The sequence below is a fragment of the Lolium perenne genome, chromosome 1, assembly GCF_019359855.2.
Source record: "Lolium perenne isolate Kyuss_39 chromosome 1, Kyuss_2.0, whole genome shotgun sequence".
Taxonomy (NCBI): domain Eukaryota; kingdom Viridiplantae; phylum Streptophyta; class Magnoliopsida; order Poales; family Poaceae; genus Lolium; species Lolium perenne.
In genome coordinates, this window is record NC_067244.2 from 265596872 (window position 1) to 265614382 (window position 17511).

A 17511-nucleotide genomic window follows, 5' to 3' on the forward strand; every position below is an offset into this window, starting at 1 on the left:
TCTTCACAACGATGTCTCTTCGGATCTCTTTACTTTTCTTTTTTGACCTGGTAGATCCTCATTTCTCCAAGTGGATGTGGTCAAAATCATAGCAGTTCTGAACGCTTCCTTTTTCCGTTTTTTTTCCAACATCGATTCCACCACGTCATGCTGAAAAAATTGCAATTGCATTGCGGTTTTGCATGCTTGCAGGTTACAACATTAACTATGTCCAGTGTAAATATGATTTTTAATTTATTTTTTAAATGAAGGGAGCAGTGACACTTTTCGACTTTATCCCCATAAACTTGTCCTAGAGTTCAGCATATACAACCCTAATCTCTCATTTGGTCCAAAATAGCCCCTTATATTCACAAAACCCCCCAAGTGTTCTGGTTTTCATCTTGTTTGACCCGTACTCTATGATGACATGTCAGCTCTGAGTTGCCACGTCACGTACCAGTCCATGTTGAAATTTTGTCAGATTTCAAAACTGTAAATTTTATCAGATGTTGTCATTTTCTATATCCTAATGTAGAAAAAAAACCATCAAGGTTTTTACACGTTTGTAAGATTCATCACTAACTGTATTGGTTATATCCAGATTTTTATGCTATTTTTACCGTACTGAACTTATATGTAAAATCATGTCTTATACTAAAGGGAAAAAAATTATTAGCACATGTAAGCAAATTAGTCTTCTTGTGTTGGTTCATGTTTTGCATGCTCTTTTCCCCTTTGCAGCAGGAATTTGCAACCTTGTGGTGACATCTCAATTGCTAACTGTAAAAATTCAACATGATTTATCTTCGTAACTGTTAACCGATCTGGCAATCTAAATCCCATGTTGCGCAATAACGAAATTAGCACAGAACATGTACCATGATAATTGTACATAGTTACTCGGTAAAAAGATTTACATTTTTTTTTTTTTGACATTGCAATTATATGCACAGTTGGAGATATAGGGGTTAGCCTTTGAAGACATATTTTTCAGAAGTTTGAAACCAAAGAAATCTTTGATGATGACATCACTGTATGTATTAGTGTCATTAGTTGCATGCATGCAAGAGAAAATGGGAGGAAGGGCTGAATGGAAACCTTAGGGTGTAATAGTTACGTTTGGATAGTCGCTTCCTAGACCAAAATGCATGGAAATTGTTCATATATTTATAAAACACTCATATTCTAATAATTTTCTGAAAAATATAGAAATAACTACACAAACATGGTAGATTTACTAATACAAATATTAATATTTTTCAATGAAAAATATAATAAAACTTAAATATTAAGACAACAAATGTGTAACAGGAGCATCCAAATATTAACAGAACTGGAATATGAAGAAACAGATTAATATTAAAGATACGGAAACAGTGAAAATATAAGTAGTTAAAGCTTAAAACCAATATAATCAAATAGATCTGAAAAGAAGACAAAACAAAAACAAAAATGAAAGAAAAATGAGAAAAAAGCCTTCTTGGGCCGGAAGCCCGGAACAAGCTGGCTGCAGTGTACGACGAGAAAAAAAGGCCGAGAATGTGAATTATGTGGGACGAGAAGACGACCCAGTCTCTTGTGTTCCTTCGATCTGCTCCTCCTAAACCCCCGGCCTCGCTCGAGACGACGGCCGGGAACCTTCGCAGCGGAATGCCAATGGACGCCGCCGACGTCGTCTCCGACGAGGCAATGTTCTCCGCGGAGGAAGATCCCAGGGAAGACGAGGAAGAGGAGGAGTGCCGCATCTGCCGCCTGCCCGCCGAGCCGGCCCGCCCGCTGCGCCACCCGTGCGCCTGCCGCGGCAGCATCAGGTTCGTCCACGACGACTGCCAGCTCCAGTGGATCGCCGCCCGCCAGAAACGCCGGTGTGAGGTATCGCTGATCGTCTCCCGCCGCATCTGCCGCCTGGGGATTCTCATGTCCACTGTGTCTGTGAATAATGAGATCCCATTCATTTTTGTTCACTACGTACCAATTTCAGTCCCATTTACCTCGTGACCATGCTGTGCTTGCAATAATTCCCCATTGAAAAATCCTCCCTTATGGAATGTGCACCTAGATTCTGTTGCTTTGATGTGTTTCAAGCCTATTTAATTCCTTTTTGCCAATCTCGTTTAGAACCCCGCTTATCCACAACCAATTCCAATCCCAATTGCTATGACATATCATGAGATATCGAGATGCTCGTGCTTAAACTCACCAATTATCATGCTATGGCATGTCATGATTCCTCGGTGAAAACGTCCCTTTTTCGCAATACATTCTTGTACTATTTATGTCATGGTCAGCTGGTCACGCTTAATTCCTTCTTCTGTGTTCCATTTTGATGTGATGCTGATGCGCACAATCATTTCAAATCATTACAGGTGTGCCACCGCGACATCTCCATCAAACTTCTCTATGCCGCAGACACCCCTTCGAGGCTGCCCCTTTATGAGTTATTGGTGGGCTTGCCTGACAAACTCAGGGATCTGCTGCTCCCTCTCCTTTTCGTCGTCTTCGCCGTCTGCGTCGTGCCAGAATTTTCCATTCACCTTGCAACTCGCTGGGCATGGCGCCTCGCCCTTGCCGAGTCTTTTGGTCAAGTGCACTACTTGCTCTCCATTCGCCTCTCTACTGCCTCCCTCCTCGCTTTATTTGCGATCTTGGTTGCAGTTGAGCATTGGACTGAGCTATTTGATGTATCTCCGTTTGCGCGCTGGGTTGATCACCTGGAAACTCAGCTTCTGGACTTTGAAGGATTTGATGGTCTGCAAGTCCTTGCGCTATATGCCATTGAAGCGTTCTTGATGGTATGGCCGGTGCTTTTGAACCAATTTCCTCTGTCTAGTACATTTTGTATGCTAGCCTGCTAGGTTGACTGATAAGATCATTATAGATTCTTATACAGTAGTAATAAAAAATCTGGGATTAGAGCAACATTTAGCACATCTTGTCATCCTTGATTTGTCCACATAATCACCAGAAATAGTGGAAAACTAAATTTATGGTCACACGGGAAGACCTACTATCCATTGTTTTAAAAATACGATTGAGCACCTCACATTTCTAATGCTTGTTATGGATTTAGGAAAAATTATAACAATATGCTTGTCTAATCAGGTGGTAATATGTGACCTGGGCCTTGCTTGTATTTTGGGCTTTCTCCCTTTCTCACTGGGAAGGATAATCCTATGGTGCATATCATGTTCCGATTTTTGCAGTGGGAATGAAGTCAACTCCTACACTTCAAGAGTTAGCATTCTTCTTACTGGATATGGATTTATAATTTCTGCGGGCATAATTTCTGTTGTGTTGAACACTTTTGGCCAATACTTGAGAGGGAAACGCCTTACGATTGCAGTTTTCATTAGAAGGTTGGCTGGTATATTACTCGCAGGGATCGTAGCTTTTATCAGTTTTGCCAACTTTTGCCTTAAGTTCCTGAATGCAGCTATGTACCCGATGTTGTTTGGCTGGTGACTTGACATATGGGCTTCAAAAATTGTTGGTGCAACAATGTCTGAAAGGTTTGAACTTCTGCTCGCTTCGCCTTTTGCTTCAACCGCTCTTCATTGGCTTGTCGGGCACACATTTTCGTATCTACTCGCCATTTTGTTCATAGTTCTTCACAAGGTATTTATCATATTATACACCTCATCATGTCAATAGTATATGTAGTTTACAGTTCAGGGGTATAATGGATATTGCATTTTGTTGTGAGTAGATTTTGAGGCCAGGAGTTGCCATCCCCTCTCACTATAACATTGACGAACCATTCTACAAACTTTATTTCAAGAAGCGTACTTTGGTTAGCATTACCATTGTGCCTGTGGTCATTTTTACTCCTATTCAAATTGCTGACCAGTTGGCACCAGGCTTGTTCCCATTAGATATCACGTAAGTATTCAGTTTTGTTTCATATGCTGATGTATTGTGCAGATTTTCATGACTCCACACTTTATTTGGATGTCTGTGACCCACAGCTACTTCGGTCATCCTGCCAAGGGTTTATCTTTTTGGCAAGCACCACGAAACTATGCCGATTCAATTTGCCGTGTTCTTCTTTTGAGATTTCTCATAGACAAAACTGATATACTCATGTACGTTGGGTGCCTACTGAAGAAGGTAACTCGGCATTCATTCGCTACTAGTGTGGTGCTTGCCTGGTTGACTGTTGCGATGTTCAATTCAGCCGTGCTTATTTTTTCAATCTTAATTGGGCGTGCCTTGTTGTTTGCCATCACCTGGATGCCACTAGCAGGTGGATTAAAATCCAACGGTAATGATTATTTAGAGATTGTTATTGGACAGTTAACTTCCTTCGTAAACAAAGCGTGTATTTTTAAATTTTTGGGCTTACTTGTCGATATTTTTTCTCTTAGATCTGCTTGCTTTCGTTGTTGGATTTAGCAGCATATCAACTATTATTGCCGCGTCTAGAGATTCATTTGCCTATATGAGTTGTGAGAGAGCACACCTTCTAGCTTTGAATCGCAATCTGGCAAAGTTCTTATTGGTGAGAAACTTTACTTTGGGGTGGGTTCCTTTATATTGTTTCTATTCTATCCTACAGTTAAATAACTTAAAGTTGTCTGCTCTCAGGTGGTCATCGTCCCTTTCCTGATCGGGTCGCTAGCTGATTTATTACTAATACCTTTACTCGCTGGGCCTAACGACGATGTTTCAGTTTTCTACATTTGGTACATGGGGTATGTACTTCTGAGAATCTGGATGAAGCTGGTGAGTTGCAACTTTTCTTGTTGCTTTCTTTTCTCTTAAATGTATGTACCAAACTTAACATAGTTAGACCAGGTATAATTTGCTACTTGGCACTCAAACTGTACCGATTGCGGAAATCCCACGGCTAGAGTCCATAAGAACAAGAACACTTCCATATTTTTATTTTAGCTAGATCTCATTTCAAAGTTTAGTTGGTCTATGTTCATTAAATAAACTCATAACCCTCTGCCCTTCATTTTATCTTATCGGACATCAAGCACGCGCACAATTATCACTACTTGTATCTGCCACAGTTTTTGGTAGCATGCTGATGATTCCTGAACTACTCTCGTTAGGTTATACTAGTTAGATCGAAGATAGGAATACAAAATAACTTGCCACTTTTTGCCTCAAAGGTTCATGATACAAGGACCACGCCTTTCCTTGCCAATTTCATTGATGAAAGGTGGGGCCCGAAGATTGTTCGATACAGGGCAGATTACCGTTCAGGGGCGATATCACTGTGCTGGTTCTTTCAAGATATATTCATGCCTATAGCCACGAAGCTAGTAGCTGCTTTGTGTGTTCCTTATGTGCTTTCCAAGGGCGTCTTCCCAAGATTTGGCTACTCTGCTGCCGTGAACTCGGTAGTGTACCGCTTCGCATGGTTGGTCATCCTTGGCTTGGGTGCCTTCTGCTATCTCGCCAAGGTGTTCTGCGTCGAACTCCATGCTTCGATCAGGGATGACCTCTACCTCATCGGGAAGAGGGTGCAAGACGTTGCTGATGGATCTTCTGATATTAATAGTTAGAACCCAACACATGAAGGACTATATATGTCAAGTTACTTACAGCAAGGATGCAGCTGAGATGATGCTGACAGGTAGGCATGGACGCAATCTCCCTGAGAGAATTGTGCCTTTTCGACTGGTGTTGCTCCTGACAAATTTCCCAACTCATCTATGTGGCATTGTTGAATTGATAGTTGTATGTTTACTTTCACTATTTACCAGATCCGCCTTCTCATTATGTGGGAACAAACATTGGCATGCCATGACTGAACCTTCTTCTTATTGAATTGACAGTCACAATCTTGCTTTGATATTTATTCCTTACATTGTGGGGGATTATTCAGTAATTTGAACAAGTGAAACCAAATGTCAAATGATGACTTTGCCACCAATGTTTCAGTGCTGAAATCAAATAATTAATACTAGCATTGTCGAAACATGAATGAAGTCTATCTTTTTCAGCATGAATATAAGTTCAATATTTGCTCAAATAAGACCAAACATAGATACCCTTGAGCTGATTTTGGAGTGAAGAAATTGAGAATTGCATGTCACATAGTGATGTACGCCTTGCCGAGTCAATCCAATTACTTATGTCGTTTTGTCGATTTTGGATATCACTGGGGCTAATTATGGTCAAAAGATGTCTGCTTGTTGTTCACATACTTCTTGTATAATAACCAATAAGCATTCGTAATCCATGTTTTTCCGCATGTTTATACCTAAAATATAGCAATCTACACATTTATCGCTCTAGTTCAGATGCTAAATTTTACTTGCCATGTTGAATTTTTTTAAACGAAATTGGAACAATACAAAGAATTCAATACTAGTTTCCACACGTAACAAAGTTGCAGTATGCATGATGACTTTGTCTTTTCTATTTATTCTACTACTCGCTTGACAGTTATTAGTTATAGTGTGTTTGAGTGTCGACTTTCATTGCTCGGGCGTTTTGGTCGTCGAGTCGTGTGGAGCGCGGTCTCAACCTCAAGGCTTGCATGCTGTGTTTTGTGTTGTTTCCCTTTTCGGCTAGTTTTTCTTATAAATTGTCCAATTCTATTCTCCTATCTCAATGAGAAAGAAAAATTATACTTTAACAAATTAAAATAAACATACATGTGCTGTTAATATGTACATCTTGAGAACATACTCGTGAGAAGCTGTATGCATCAATTGATGCAGAAGCTAGGGCTACCCCATTTCAAAAAAAAAGTAAAAGCAGAGGTTTGCTCAGCTGTCGCACCTACACATACCACTTCTTTCTTGAACAAATTCGACATTAAATTTATTTTATTTTTCCTCAGGCTCAGATGTTGTTCAGAACATGAAGAAAACTCGAAATATCTAACTAGGAAAAAACAGATCCCAACTCGCTTTCACCCTCAAAGATCCAAATCCTTTTTTTCTCTGCTGCCTGTCCAACTGTCCGCTCCAACCAAAAAAAAAAGGCGATAGGCCTCTGTAACTCTATCCCCCTCCCAAGCCTCCCAGCGGCGCCGTTGCCATTGCCGTGCCATGGGTCTGCGCATGGTGCGCGGGCCTTGCTGCTGCTCGCCGTCCCCGTCCTCCTCCTCCTCCTCCGTCTGGCCATGGATGCTGCAGGCCCAGCTCCCCAGGCACCCCCATCCCCCATGTGAGTCGTCTCAAGGTTTTGGCTCTTGGGTGTTTCATTTCTTGTCCTGCAGGAATCAGTTTATTTTGCTTTACTGTGGCGGCAGTAGTATATATTTTGAGGAAATGAAACGGTGCTCTTGAGGTTGTACACGCGCGACTGATTTACGTTATTGAAAATGATGTCTGGTTCTGAATTATGACTGCATGTTCGGATATAAAAAATCGCGTGTAAATGTTCGGATAATTCGGTAGGCCATAACTTGCTTACTGGCACTAATCTGAAACTTTCTTGTCCTTGTGCTGGATGCAGTGAGTGGAAGGCCAGCTTGCTCTGAATCCCTGAGAGTTCTGGCCTTGCATCTGTTGCTCAATCGGCATGCGAATCTTAACCGGCGCCCGGGTGACACCGTCAGAACTGCTGCGTCTTCATCTGGTTTGCTTCAGATAACAGAGAACAAGACAAGCAGCTTGCCAAAAATGAAGGCGCCCACTTGAACTCTATCATCCGTAATCTCTTTGTATTTTTTATACTTTTGTTAATCGATCACATTTTCAATTGCAGGTGGATGCAGAAAGAACAGCCCTTGATGATGCTCTTGACCGAAACACGCAGTTTGGCAGGATTTATGAGGACATGTCTTCCTGGATGGATGTGGCTTACACAAGCAGCAACAGTTTGGAGTACAACCTGTTGATGCAAAACATCCATGTCTTGGAGAGTAGTTTGGCTGGCCAAGATTTGGTAACTCTGGAAAGAGACATCCTTGTACATATGGAACAACTTGGAGCTCTGAAATGGTTCAACGCGACCAGGTCCAGGGCTACTGTTACACAAACCTCATATGAACCAGATTTTGCACTTGCTTGGAATGTTACCGAATCCGGTCCCGTGACTAGTCCTCTCGAGGAGCAAAGCGATGATCAGCTGGTCATTCGGAGCGGGAAAAGCCAGGAGAGGAAATTGAAGAGAATTAGAGCGTCTGAGAAAGGTTCCGGGGTTTGTGTAAGGGCGTTGCCACGAAAATCCAAAAAATCACGCAAGTCCAGTAGTAGTCAATTTATAGCTGAGTGGAAAAACTATCCGGGCCGACGAAGGAGCATCGTCCGAGAACAATCGGAGTTGCTGGTGACCATCAAGGTATTCCCTTCATCAACATTAATTCGTTGTTTACGCTCTCTTTTTTTAACCACTACGTGAGGAGCCTCGTCTTATTTTAATTAAGGAGAAGGTAAGGGAAGCCAAGCCGAACTCGAGTCGGCTGAGAAACACCACCGCGCTCTAGATAGTGTGTCGTGTTTCCTTAACTTTTTGTGTGTCGTGTGTGTTCCCAGGAATGTGCAAACCTTGAGAAGATCAGAGAAAACATGCTGAAGGAAGGACAAGTGGTCACCTACGATAGGTGGGCTAAGGCAGCTGGAGTTGATGAAGCAGTTCTGAAGAGTAGACTGCAAGCAGGTTACTGCTGCAGAGAGAGGCTATTGGTAACCACCGAGTGGCTTGTCAAGTACATTGCAAGATCATACACCGGAATTGGAACAGCTTTTGAAGATCTTCTCCAGGTTACCAGATGGCATTTTTATCCCCTCTTTATCTCCTTTACCTTGACAACTAGCAACCTTTTGTAATTGAGTTTGTTGCAAATGACACTGCAGGCTGGGAAAATGGGTGTGCTTGATGGCGCCGAGAGGTTTGACAGCCAGAAAGGGTGCAAGTTCTCAACTTATGTGAAGTACTGGATAAGGAAAGCGATGCTAGCGCTCCTTGCTGAAAATTCTGGAGTAATCCAGCTGCCTGTATGCCTCTGGAATCAACAACTGTTTTCATATGTTTCAGTTTGTGTTTCATGTAAGAATTTTTTCTAAACCTTAGTTATTTGACATGACCTGATAATACAATAATTATGCAAGTGCAGGCAAGGATGGAGAGTATCATCCGAAAAGTGAAGGAAGCTAAGCGGGCAATACGGTCCAGCACAGGGAGGAACCCAATCGACGACGAGATTGCAACCTTTGTTGGCGTGTCACTTGCCAATGTTAGATTGGCAAAGAAGTACTCTCGTCGTGTTGTTTCACTCTACACGGAGGTCGGAACCGGACAGAATGCCAAGTTTTGGGTAATGTCCACTAGTCAATACTGAATGCCCTCTCACATATATAGATTGATCCCAACATAAACTCAATTTATGAATGAACAGACCACATACGAAAATCTATGAATGATAATAATCGATGGAAGTTCATACACTTCGTCGATTTAAACGCAAGCTAATCGGTCTGACCAAATTTTGAAATGCAGGAGGTGACTCCAGACACATCATTGGAAGATCCAGAAGAAGTCATCTTCCGGAGGCAGCTGCGGGAGAGGCTGCTTCTTGTTCTGGGCACGCTCCCAGTGAGAGAGGGGCACGTGCTGAAGCTGCGACATGGCCTCGAGGATGGCAGGTGCATGTCTCTAGAGCAGATCGGAGGCATCTACCATGTGTCTAAGGAGTGGATCAGGAAAATCGAGAAGTCTGCCATGTCCAAGCTCAGGAACGAGGATGTGCATCATGAGCTCAAGGACTTCTGTGGATTCTAGTGAGCTCTCTGATCGCACAATCTTTCTAGTGTGGATTGGCTTAAGGGTAGCTCAGCTGTGAAGCCCAATTCGAGACTGCGATAGGATTCTATAGGACTTTGTATATAAATGCATCACATTTTAAAATGACACACTTGTCCTGATGGCAACTGATGAGTACAAGGTTAACTTGATTATGTGCTGGTGAATAGACAACGGTAAGTGAAATTATTTGTTCTTTTTTTTTCAGTTTTCTTACCCCAGTTGATGATTAGCAATTTATATTGCCTATAGTTGAACTGGACGTCATTAATTTATATGTCGTGGATTAGCAGCAAGGAAAATGACCTGATTAATATGGTTTCATCCGCAATGTGTGGAATGGAAAATTCGCAGTCAGAGATACGTTCGGTCTCCTGGTGTGGAGTTGAATGCATGTTTTATGCGCCCAAATGGGCAATGAGTATAGAAGTCCTTATGAGCTAGCCTGGTTGCTCTAAAAATTGAGTGTCGTCTACTAGCTACTTACATGCCTCTACTTTTGAATGTTGGATCATCAATAACTGGAATACATATCCCTCCCTCTCCTCAAGCCCATCTTCTTCGCTTCCATATTCCATGCCATATTTATGCTTTGGCATCACCATGTCGACACTCGACACCACCTTCTCCAATTCTAGAAAAATCTAGTTGACTTCTCCAATTCTAGAAAATTCTAGTTGCCTTCTCCCATCGATATCTGGCACTTTAAGTCTAGAATCCTTAGGAAGTCTTTTAAAGTTTGGTGTATAAATATAGACTCTGCTAATTTTTTTTTTGCGAGAAACCACCGATCTATTAATAATCATCAACAGTAGTACAAATAACCCAAAAAGTAAAGAAAACTACAAATTGGTATTCGGACCACCTAGCGACGACTACAAACACTAGCACGAGCCGAAGACGCGCCGCTGTCCTCGCCCCTCCATCGCTGGAGTCAGGCAAAGCTTGTCGTAGTAGAGCTTGTTGTAGTAGACAGACGGGAAGTCGTCGTGCTAAGGCCCCAAAGGACCAGCACACCAGAGCAGCAACCATCGCCAATGATGACAACCGTAGATCGGAAGAGACTATCATGAAACCACACCAACAAACATGAAAACCGACCGGATCCCAGCAGATCCGACGGGCACACAACTCCACGCGCCCTCCGACAGCGCTAGATGCACCACCGGAGCGAGGATAGGGCGGGGAGGACCTTATTAAAACTTTAGGATGTAGCCGCCGCCTCACCATCCCAAAAAAGAGACTGAAAAGCAAACCAAATTAAGAATAGAAACTCCCCGCTGACGAGGGACCGTGGTCCACCACACCTCCAAGGCCCGAAGGCCACCGGAGGCGGAGCGGACCGGCGGTATCGCCGGCGAGGAGGACGGAACCCTAGATGGGTTTTTTACCTTTTTCCGCCGCCTCCTGGGTTCCCTTGGCACCGTTCAACTCTGTTAATTAACGCAACAACTGGTTGTTGAGTATGACCTCCTTGATATTCTGTATGAGTCTCAATTTCTTTTACCAGTCTCCAAAGCTAGGATGAAAAGTATTTCATCTGAGTTGACAGACATGTGGAATAATGAGGAGATTAAAGCCAAACAGAGATCAAGGGAGAAGCTGAACCTTCAAGGAGACAAAAAATAGTGCATACTTCCACTGCTGGGCTAACCAACGGGGACGGAAGAAACGGTTCTTTCTTCTTCAAGGCCCTGATGGAGATGTAGAAGATAATTATGGCATCCTTAAAATTGTTGTTGACTATTATAAATGTTTATTTTGCTATGCAGATAAACCTAATATAGATATTCCAGCTGATTTTTGTGGTGAGAAAGAGAAAGTCTCTAGTGCTCAAAATAATTTCCTACATGCTCCTTTTTTGAACAAGAGGTCAAAGAGGTTGTATTTGGATCTTATGCCAAAGGCGCTCCTGGCCCTGATGGGTTGTCCTCTTTTTTGTGTGTTAACAACACTTTTGGGATCCAATTAAGGGGAATTTGCTTGCCATGTTTGAAGCTTGGAAAAACATGGATTTAGATCTATATATGTTGAACTTCTCGCTGCTTACTTTATTCCTGAAGAACCTGATGCTGTTATTAACTTATTACACAGAAATTTAAGCCAATAGCTTTGACCAATTGTTGTTCCAAGATTTTTCCAATTCATTTGGTATCACCACACCAGTCTACTTTCATTAGAGGCATATTATTACCTATATAAAAGTTACAGCCTTATGCTGAAACCCTCAGCGATTGAGGTACTGTTTACGGGGTCGTTTTGTCCAATCGAGGGTTGCCACGATGTTATTTTCCACTGTCCATCATGCGCGGTTACTGTAGATCGAGTTCTCTTCTTTTTCTTTCTGTGCAAATTCAACGATTACCTGCTCTTTCCGGTTACCCTCTGCAGTTTAATTCCGGTCGCTGCACCTTTTTTGCGCCGTTCCTTGCATCGTGTGACCCGTTATTTCCAGTTTTCAGTCGATAGGATATATTCCTCTCGTGGGCTCGTGTCCTCTCTCGAAAGACCCCGTGGCAGCATCTCATCCCGTCTCGATCTCTTCCATGTACCGCTCCTCGATGAGCTCCAATGGCGCCGCATCTCCCTGCCCAACCTTGCCCCAACAGATTCCCCCGCAATCCTACTAACCCTGTGCCCCCAATCGCGACGCCGTGTTGGAACCCTAGTGCCGCCTCTCCCGTCGGCGCCCTTGCTGGACTGCCTCTATCCGGTCCCGTTCGGCGGCGGTAAAGTTCGGGGAGGCTCGGCCGTCCTAGATCCAACAGCCATTCTTCCGGCACGTTCACGCGCGTCTACTCCATCTTCAGGTGCGCCGCCGACCAATGAGGAGGCCGCTCTGCTGCTGTCCCCCCGATGGGATAAGGAGGAGGTCGCCGGAACAAGACGAGATCCCAGCGGCGTTGGGGAATGGGAGTCTTGCAGTTGGCACCAAGCACCAGCCGCATCGAGGAGCAATTATGTTGCTTGACTGCTCCTTCCTCTTGGTTTCTTTTTTTAAAACAGAAGATCGTAGCCCTGCCTTAAATTAATAAGGCAAATTGTTACAAGGTGCTGAAAAACAGCTAACAGGAGACGAAAAAACAACAAGCATACAAGAATGAAAAGAAACACCGCTTGAGCTTCGTGTCCATTATCCAGCCTTGCGGTCCGTCTGAAGAGGCACCGAAGCTAGTGGAGAGGACCGCCATTAAGAGCTCGCGCCCTAGTACATCTCAGAATGAGTAGTTTCAGACCATAAAACTATTCATGAGTGGTCAATCTGGCTATATTTTTAAACTCAACTATGAGAAAGCATATAATGTGGTTAATAGAGAGTTTCACCTTAAAATATTGGATCCTAGAGGGTTTAGCCCAAACTATCTTCAACTTTGTTACTGGGATTAGGATCAATGATGTCAATAGTGATTTCTTCCTTCCTAGCAGAGGTGTGACGCAAGGAGACCATGCTTCACCTATATATTTCAACCTGGTAAGTGATGTATTCACCTTGGCGAAAGCTGCTAACCATGGCTAGATTACTGGTCTCTTTCCCAATTTAAATGGTACTGGGATCATCCGTATGCAATATGCTGATGACACCATATTATTTTTACAAAATGACCTAGCCCAAGTAATTTTTTTAAAAATGGATCATATCTTGTTTTGAACAGATTTCGGGTCCTAGAATTAACTTTTATAAATTTGTATTTTTTTATCCTATCCATAAATGTGGCTTGGTGCCTTTGAATGTGTCGACTTGTGGCTCAAGCCATGAGTTGTAGAATTGGGTCCTCCCCATTAAGTATTTAGGCGTGCCACTTCATCATCCTAAGCTGCAATCGATAAACTCCTTAAGAAAGCTTATGGGTGGAGAGGTAGGCTTCTGTCTCACGCTGCTAGATTAGATCTTGTTAGGAGTGTTTTGGCCACTATTCCTATTTACTTGCTTAGTGTTATGAAATTTCCTAAATGGGACATCAGCTTGATTAACTTGCAGATGGCTCGCTGCCTTTGAGACAATTACTATGGATATTTTAAACACCATTTAGCCAACTAGGGATTAGTCTCCCAAAAAAAGAAGGAATTTGGAGGCCAGGGTATTGCTTGTTGGCCTCCAGGGGTAATTGGTTACATGAATATTGATTAGTTGTACGTGGAATTTGTTTTGTTAGCTTCTGGTAGAGACATGGATATTTTCGGCGACATATACGCATAGACTTTGAAATATATGAACATGTTATTTATGTGCCGTGAAGATCTCTCATAAAACATAAACCTTTTTTATCACATAAAGGAGCAATTTTTTGATGGCACCTGGATATTTGTAAGTATCCGAAAAATCATTCGATGTATGTGAAATATTTCTTTACCTTATCACAGTACTAAATACAAATTATGGGAACTTATAAAACAGAAAAGAAATGGTACTATCTCTTAGTGGGCCGCCCATTTCCGAGGCCATACAGAAACCATCCCCAGGCCGACACTCACATCCGAAGCCCATGAGTCCCCTCACGCAAAACCATGCCACGAAATGACGGGAACACCCTCACACCAGCACTGCCCCACTGCTCCGTCCACCCGTAATTACCGCACACATCCAGCACCAAATCCGCCATTTCGCGGGCGGGCCGCGGTCTGAAAACGGAAACCGCACGGGCTCACTCCCAGCTTCAGCACCACTGCGCCTCTCTCCCTCACTGCAAAGGCAAGCGGCGGCTAGGGTTTTGCTTCTTCCTCGCCCCCACCTCCCTCCAAAACCCTAACCTTTCCCCGTGCGTCCATGGTGGTGCTCTCCTGCTAGATTTGTGAGTGTGTTTACGGTTTCGGAGTGTTTGCGCGGCGGCGGCGGAGGCGGAAATGACGTCCAACAAGTTCGATCTCCTCGACGACGTCGACAGCGACGACCACTCGCAGCTCATCGCCGCCGCCGAGAAGAAGGCGGCCGCCAAGCCCGCGCCGGCCGCCCCGGCCGCCCCCAAGCCGGCCGCCGCCAAGCTGCCCACCAAGCCCCCGCCGCCAGGGCAAGCCGGTGAGCCTCGATTCGCTCTCAGTATCCTCGGATTGTCCGGTTGCTGGACGGATCTCTAGACTAGATGGGTTCGGTTCTGTGAATTTCACACTTGCTGTTCTGATTGCAGTGGAGGACGGGAGGAGCTTCCGTGACGGGGCCGGGCGCGGGCGAGGCGGGCGCGGGGGCAGGAGCGCCGGCCCGAGGCGGGACTACGGCGACGCCGACGCCAACGGCTTCCAGGGCGGGTACGGCGGAGTGGTCCGTGGCGGTGATGACGGCGAGGGGAGGGCCCGGGGCCCGCGCCAGCCGTACCGCGGAGGAGGGGGAGGCGGCCGCCGCGGCGGGTACGGCGAGGGGGACGAGTCCGGGCGCCCGCACCGGCCCTACGAGCGCCGCAGCGGCACTGGCCGGGAGTACGGGATGAAGCGCGACGGGGCTGGCCGCGGCAACTGGGGAACCGCCACCGATGAAGGCCTTCCGCAGTTAAGATTGGCCGTGTTTAAGCTTCGGTTTAAGCTTTTCGGGTTTATATCTTGTTACTTCTTTTTGGTTGTGCTGTGTGGGGTTTGACGGTTTAATTGTGTGATTGATTGGTGGTCAGGGAGAATGTGGAGGCGGTTAACACTGAAGAGGCCCCTGCCGTGACTGAGGATGAGAAGAAGCCTGAGGATGCGCCACCGACTGAGGTTGATGAGAAGGTCAAGGAGGGCGCTGAGAAGGAAGAGGAAGAAAAGGAGGCTGAGGAGGATAAGGTATATCTCTGGAATTTGCTGCTACGTATTATCCTATCTGATTGCTTTGCAATTTTGTCTTGGCATGCGCATTTTGTATTGGTATCTATCTTGCTGGACTGGAGATATCAGATATCATGGTTAGCGAGCTTGGTTGTTGTATATGCTATTCTAGGGGAACCACACAACAAAATGCTACTGTAGGGATGTAATTCAATTGCTCAACCATTCTAGATATCTGCTGTAATTCAATTGCTCCTTCTGTCACTGTACTGAATTGGTTTGAAATTGTCAAGCACTTGGAAGGATTACTTTTTTTTGGGTAGCGAATCATGAAATATGGCTGTTCCAGTGATGGCACAGTGGCACCCCCAGAAATGGATTGACAGCACTCAGTTTTACCTAACCAATTGTTTGTTCATACAAAAGCATCCATTCTTTGTTGTGTTCTAGTATGGCAATTGTTTTCCCCACAGATCCCGACTTTCTGTTATTTAATTGATCTGCTGAATGCTATTTGCTCTCTTGTTGCCCTCTTCTTGCTGGTGGTTTATTGTGACCTATTCAACTTCTCTTAAACATTCTGGTGCTTCTGTATAGTTGTGTCTGCATTTTTATTGGTACAGTTTCATGTTCCAACTTCCAAGTTTCTCATTAGTAACTCCCCTGTGGCATGTTTTGCACTCTTCCTGATGTTTCTCTTACCTGTTTTGTGCTTTATGAATGCAATTTGCTGATGTGAAAGTTTTAGCATCCCTGTGGCATGTTTTGCACTCTTTCTGATGTTCCTCTTACCTATTGTGTGCTTTATGAGTGCAATTTGCTGATGTGAAAGTTTTATCATCCCTGTGGCATGCTTGCACTCTTTCTGATGTTCCTCTTACCTGTTGTGTGCTTGATGAGAGCAATTTGCTGATGTGAAAGTTTTCGCATCCTTGTGGCATGTTTGCACTCTTTCTGTTGTTTCTCTTACCTGTTGTGTGCTTGATGAGTGCAATTTGCTGATGTGAAAGTTTTAGCATCCTGTGGCATGCTTGCACGCTTTCTGATATTTCCCTTACCTGTTGTGTGCTTGATGAGTGCAATTTGCTGATGTGAAAGCCATCATCCGAGTTCTATTACCTCAGCCATCGAAATAACATATACTCTGACCACTATTATACAGGAGATGACTTTGGAGGAATATGAGAAAGTACTGGAGGAGAAGCGGAAAGCTTTGCTCGCACTAAAGGCTGAGGAGAGGAAAGTTGAGGTTGACAAGGAGCTGCAGTCCATGCAACAACTTTCAGTTAAGAAGGATGCTGATGAAGTCTTTATCAAGCTGGTAAGATATACATGTGGCGGTCTTCGTTCTGCATGTTGTTGTATATCAATGCTAATTTTCACCCAACCTCCTGGTACAGGGATCTGACAAGGACTCGAAGAAGAAAGAAAATTCAGAAAGAGAGGAGCGTGCCAAGAAGGTATCTCACGCACTTCTGTTTGTCTTGTTAAACTTTGATCTTATTGACTGTTTGTTCTAAACTTTGACCTGAGTAACTATTCTATCGTCTAACTATTATGTTCTGTTTGTTCGCTTCATGAAGTCTGTCAGCATCAATGAATTCCTGAAGCCGGCTGAAGGCGAGAGGTACAACAGCCCTGGTGGCCGGGGGCGAGGCCGTGGCCTCAGGGGACGTGGTGAGCCACGCGGCGGGTACAATGGCGGCGGTGTCCGGCGACAAGTCCCTGCTCCAGCGATCGAAGACCAGGCCCAGTTTCCAACTCTAGGTGGGAAGTGAAGGGGTTACCCTGATCCAACTAGCAGCAGCTCGGTTCACTACAAACTTGGAGTTGTCAGTAGTGTATTGTTGCTTCGCCTGTCTTTTATGTCCCGCTGTGTCGTTGTCATCTGTGTGTCCCGTGTATACCCGAGGTGCACCCACCAGTCATTCTGTTTTTCGATAGGACAACACCATGTATGAGATGTTTTTTCTGCTGCACTTACTGCTGTCTGTGTGCTTGGTTTAATGGTTTTGCTCAGCTGAGAATTATATCATGTTTTCTTTCTCTATGTTTTATTATGCATATTCTCTGAAAGAATGATTATGCTAT

At 44.2% G+C, this 17511-nt stretch overlaps 2 protein-coding genes and 1 pseudogene across 2 annotated transcripts; all 3 read left to right on the forward strand.

Annotated features, from left to right (window-relative positions):
- The first annotated feature begins 1661 nt into the window (after positions 1 to 1661).
- On the forward strand, positions 1662 to 5737 carry LOC127327928 (probable E3 ubiquitin ligase SUD1; annotated as a pseudogene).
- A 1161-nt stretch (positions 5738 to 6898) lies between these two features.
- On the forward strand, positions 6899 to 9845 carry LOC127327859 (RNA polymerase sigma factor sigC). The gene is made up of 7 exons (XM_051354667.2): positions 6899 to 7110; positions 7402 to 7574; positions 7654 to 8229; positions 8424 to 8651; positions 8745 to 8885; positions 9005 to 9205; positions 9388 to 9845. Exons 1-7 carry the CDS (start codon positions 6993 to 6995, stop codon positions 9667 to 9669), a joined length of 1719 nt encoding a protein of 572 aa, XP_051210627.1. The 5' UTR covers positions 6899 to 6992; the 3' UTR covers positions 9670 to 9845.
- A 4496-nt stretch (positions 9846 to 14341) lies between these two features.
- On the forward strand, positions 14342 to 17450 carry LOC127327862 (RGG repeats nuclear RNA binding protein A). The gene is made up of 6 exons (XM_051354669.1): positions 14342 to 14704; positions 14814 to 15168; positions 15288 to 15438; positions 16583 to 16741; positions 16821 to 16880; positions 17004 to 17450. The coding sequence occupies exons 1-6, from the start codon at positions 14533 to 14535 to the stop codon at positions 17196 to 17198; spliced, it is 1092 nt and encodes a 363-aa protein (XP_051210629.1). The 5' UTR covers positions 14342 to 14532; the 3' UTR covers positions 17199 to 17450.
- Positions 17451 to 17511: the final 61 nt, after the last annotated feature.